This window comes from Lygodium microphyllum, chromosome 14, assembly GCF_053477565.2.
Source record: "Lygodium microphyllum isolate KBCC chromosome 14, Lygodium_microphyllum_v1.1.10, whole genome shotgun sequence".
NCBI classification, from domain to species: domain Eukaryota; kingdom Viridiplantae; phylum Streptophyta; class Polypodiopsida; order Schizaeales; family Lygodiaceae; genus Lygodium; species Lygodium microphyllum.
Window position 1 is genome coordinate 127,960,676 of NC_141148.1, and position 3,917 is coordinate 127,964,592.

The 3,917-nt window shown below is 40.3% G+C and overlaps 1 protein-coding gene across 2 annotated transcripts; it reads left to right on the forward strand.

The window, feature by feature from the left end:
* The first annotated feature begins 287 nt into the window (after nt 1-287).
* On the forward strand, nt 288-3,406 carry LOC148026094 (uncharacterized). 2 transcript variants are annotated; one of them, XM_087693345.1, is made up of 5 exons: nt 288-1,228; nt 1,346-1,403; nt 1,489-1,572; nt 2,619-2,691; nt 2,824-3,406. In XM_087693345.1, the coding sequence occupies exons 1-5, from the start codon at nt 541-543 to the stop codon at nt 3,202-3,204; spliced, it is 1,284 nt and encodes a 427-aa protein (XP_087549471.1). In that variant the 5' UTR covers nt 288-540; the 3' UTR covers nt 3,205-3,406. The 2 variants fall into 2 exon arrangements, with proteins under 2 accessions (XP_087549471.1, XP_087549470.1); XM_087693344.1 differs by having other exon boundaries at nt 291-1,228; nt 2,547-2,691; nt 2,824-3,402.
* The last annotated feature ends 511 nt before the right edge of the window (nt 3,407-3,917 follow it).

Genomic DNA, 3,917 nt, shown 5'->3' on the forward strand with positions numbered 1-3,917 from the left:
TTCTGCGCAGGCAGCATCGCGTGCATTATATCTACATATATATGTGTATATATATATACGTATAATTTTAGAAAGCAAAATCTTCATCAAATTCTGAAGCTGGTATTTAAAAAAGAGGGAAAAAGCCCTCATCCCGGGACCTTCACGTGAAATCTAACGCTCGGTCGGCTTCGGGATCACTCTGATAGTGAGCGCTCTCTCTCTCTCTCTCTCTCTCTCTCTCTCTCTCTCTCTCTCTCTCGCATACCTCATATATACATACAAAAGGAAATGTTAATCCTTTACTGCTGCTACACTCTTGAGCCTTGCCTACCAACATTCCTGTAAGCAAGGCCTCTGGCTTGTCTCTCTCTCTCTCTCTCTCTCTCTCTCTCTCTCTCTCTCTCTCTCTCTCTCTCAGACACACACACATTCTCTTCCTACATATAGCTTCTCTCATCATTGCAAGTTATCAATCAACCATGCTTCTCCTTACCTTAGACGCTTCAATATAGCTGTTAGCCTCTCTCTCTCTCTCTCTCTCTCTCTGAGACTAGAAGCATGGACCCAAACAATGCCGAGGAGATAGCAATCCTACAAGAACCCCACAAACAAGAGTTTCATGATGATAATAACGATCGTGAGGAAGCTCTGCAGGCGGACAATATGATCAATACACATATTCATGGCTTGTCAGACCTCATCCACAGCCTCGACCTCGCCACAAATTCTACCCAGCCTGCAACAGACAATTCGCCCATTCATGGCGACAACATTGCTAGCGTCAATGACCCCGAAAATAAGAAGACTGCAGCGGAGCATTTTCACATTTATGGCAACATCATTAATAGAGTTGAAAACAAGAAGAGGAAGAAGCAGCCATACAATTCATGCCATGTGATGCTGACATCCCCTGCTACCCCCCCTCCAGTGATTAGCATCACTAATTATGACGATTATGATGATGATGATGATGATGATGATGATGGCAGTATTACTAGTAATGATGCGTCAAGGGGACTATCAATGCCATCAAGGAGAGGTGAATTATTGCATGCCCAAAGAAGGCTCAAATTTGATCATGGGTTGTTTAGTGATGCAAAGCAGAAATATTCTCTCCCTAAGTCCAGATTAGCTCCTAATCATATCCCTAATCTAGAGAAGGTTGTACCTGTGGAATGCTGCACTTCTATAACTGTCGGTCTTCATGAGTCTAAGAAAAGATGCGCCTGGATTACTCCCCAAAGCGGTAAGTTTATGTGCTGATGGATTACAAATTAGGTCTAACGGCCTTTCCCTTTCCTAGTGTCGCCCATCAGGCGACTTGAAATTATGGCTAATGATGATGAGAAATACATACATGCAGATGCGGCTTACGTTGCTTATCACGACGAAGAATGGGGTGTGCCAGTCCATGATGACAAGTACTCTGGCTAGCATTTCGTTTCTTACATTTGGTAGTAAGAGGGTTACACGTTGTATGATCTAATTAACCTCGATTTTCTGCAGGAGACTCTTTGAGTTACTGGTTCTGGCGGGAGCACAAGCAGAGCATTCGTGGTCGACTGTGTTGAGTAGACGCGAAATTTACAGGTACTACCTAACTGCCCCGCTCTCTCTCTGGAATGACTACATTCTTTTCTTCCAAAGACTGCAAATGGGTACATTATTTTCTTCCAAAATCTCACTCACATCACACAGACACACCCCCTTCACTCTCGCTCGCTCGCTCGCTCGCTCTCTCTCTCTCTCTCTCTCTCTCTCTCTGCAAATGAGTACATTGTTTTCTTCCAAAACTGCAAATGCGTGCATTATTTTCTTCCAAATTCTCATTCACTCACGAGTCACAGCTCACACATGTACACATGCATGCATGCATCCGCACGCATGCACATACGCGCGCGTGCACACACACACAGTCTCTCTACTGCAAATGAGTACATTTTTCGAAGAGAGTACATTCTTTTCTTCCAAAAGTGCAAATAGGTACATTATACTCTTCCAAAATATATATACATCTCTCTCTCTTTCTAAATTCTCTCTCTCTCTCTCTCTCTCTCTGTCTCGAGCGGACACATTAATTTGTCCAAAGATCCCATTAGCACTCCTATTTAGTCATTATATGTGATGGTCTCACAAATGTTAGACTATCATTACCTGATGTGACAAAATGTCACTTTGATTGTGTTAAGTGTCGAGTTCTATTATCACTTGGCCATCATATTTGATTTTGAAACCTTTAAGGTATTCTATGTATAGCTAGTAGTTGAGGATGGTGACATGTGGCCACACGCATACATTTAACGCCAACATGCTAGGGGTATGTGTCCGCAACCCTTACACATTATTTACTTGCCAAAACCTGTGTTCATCTGTCAAGTCCTAACATGGGGTAATATGGACACTTATGGGTAGGAAGTTCCCTTGGTCAAATAGTACAAAACTTGGGCAAGGAGCATGGTGTATACGACCACAAGTGTTTGTCTAAGCTGAGCCACCATAATGTAGGCTACAAAGTGCACTAAATTGCAAATTTTTTTTTCTCACTACTCTTATTGATTTCATAGGCATGCATTTGGCAATTTTGACCCAGCTTTGGTATCAAAATTCAATGAGATTGAACTTGCCGCTATTGCCAGAATGTCAAGCGAGATAATGCAAAATGAATCGAAAATACGAAGTGTTGTGAACAATGCTAAATTAGTGATGAAGGTTTGTATACACATTATTTGAATATTTCATATGTTTATTTTATTAACATATTTGTTATTGGATGACTAGCAATCATCCATTTGAGCATGTAACATTAAATACGATAATTTCTAAAATGTCGGTTTATGGCAGATAATTGATGAGATTGGCTCTTTTGATCGATATTTATGGGGGTTTCTTAACTATAAGTCCATTTCTAACTCCCATCGACATCCTAAGTGCATCCCTATAAAAACATCCAAGTCTGAGGTTATTAGCAAAGATTTACAAAAGAGAGGTTTCCGCCAAGTGAGTCCAATTGTTGTATACTCCTTGATGCAAGCAGCAGGTATGGTTAATGATCACCTAGTGAGTTGTTTTCGATACCAAGAATGCATTGCATCATTGATGGATGAACATTATAAGTACACACACTCCAACACAAAACCAAAGGGAAAAAAGAGTACAGTACCTCAAGAGGATAAACCTATCAGAAGGCCCACAAAACAAAATTTCTCCCCCATCTACTGCTGACTTTATGCATGTTCTTCAAGTGTAATCATTCTTCTCCATGCATTCTAGAATTTTTAGAAGAAATTTTGCACTAGACCATCTAAAATTGCAATGTAACATATGTGTGTCCTCCACATGAGCTGGAACTTCTATATGTATGGATTTGCAACCATGTGTTGAAAATTATAAAATGTAAATAAATTTCTATAAAAGTTCATGTACATACATGTTTGTACTAATATTTGTCTCTGTGTGAAAATAGTCTAGGGACTATATTAAGTATTTATTAGAAAATCATTATAAACATAGATTGAGATTCTTAGAGGATTCTAATCAATTCCAATACTCTTAACACTCATATTCTTTATATATTTATATGTATCGATTGCACACACACACACACACACACACACACACACACACACACACACACACACACACACACACACACACACACACACACACACACACACACACACACACACACACACACACACACACACACACACACACACACACACACACACACACACACACACACACACACACACACACACACACACACACACACACACACACACACACACACACACGCACGCATGCACGCGTGCGCATGCTAGAATGTTTATTCATAGCTCAATCCTTATTTTACATGGGTTTGGATACACTTGGATCTATTTTCCTTGAAGCATTTTAAGACAATGGTTAACTAATTTTATATGGGTTTATGTCAA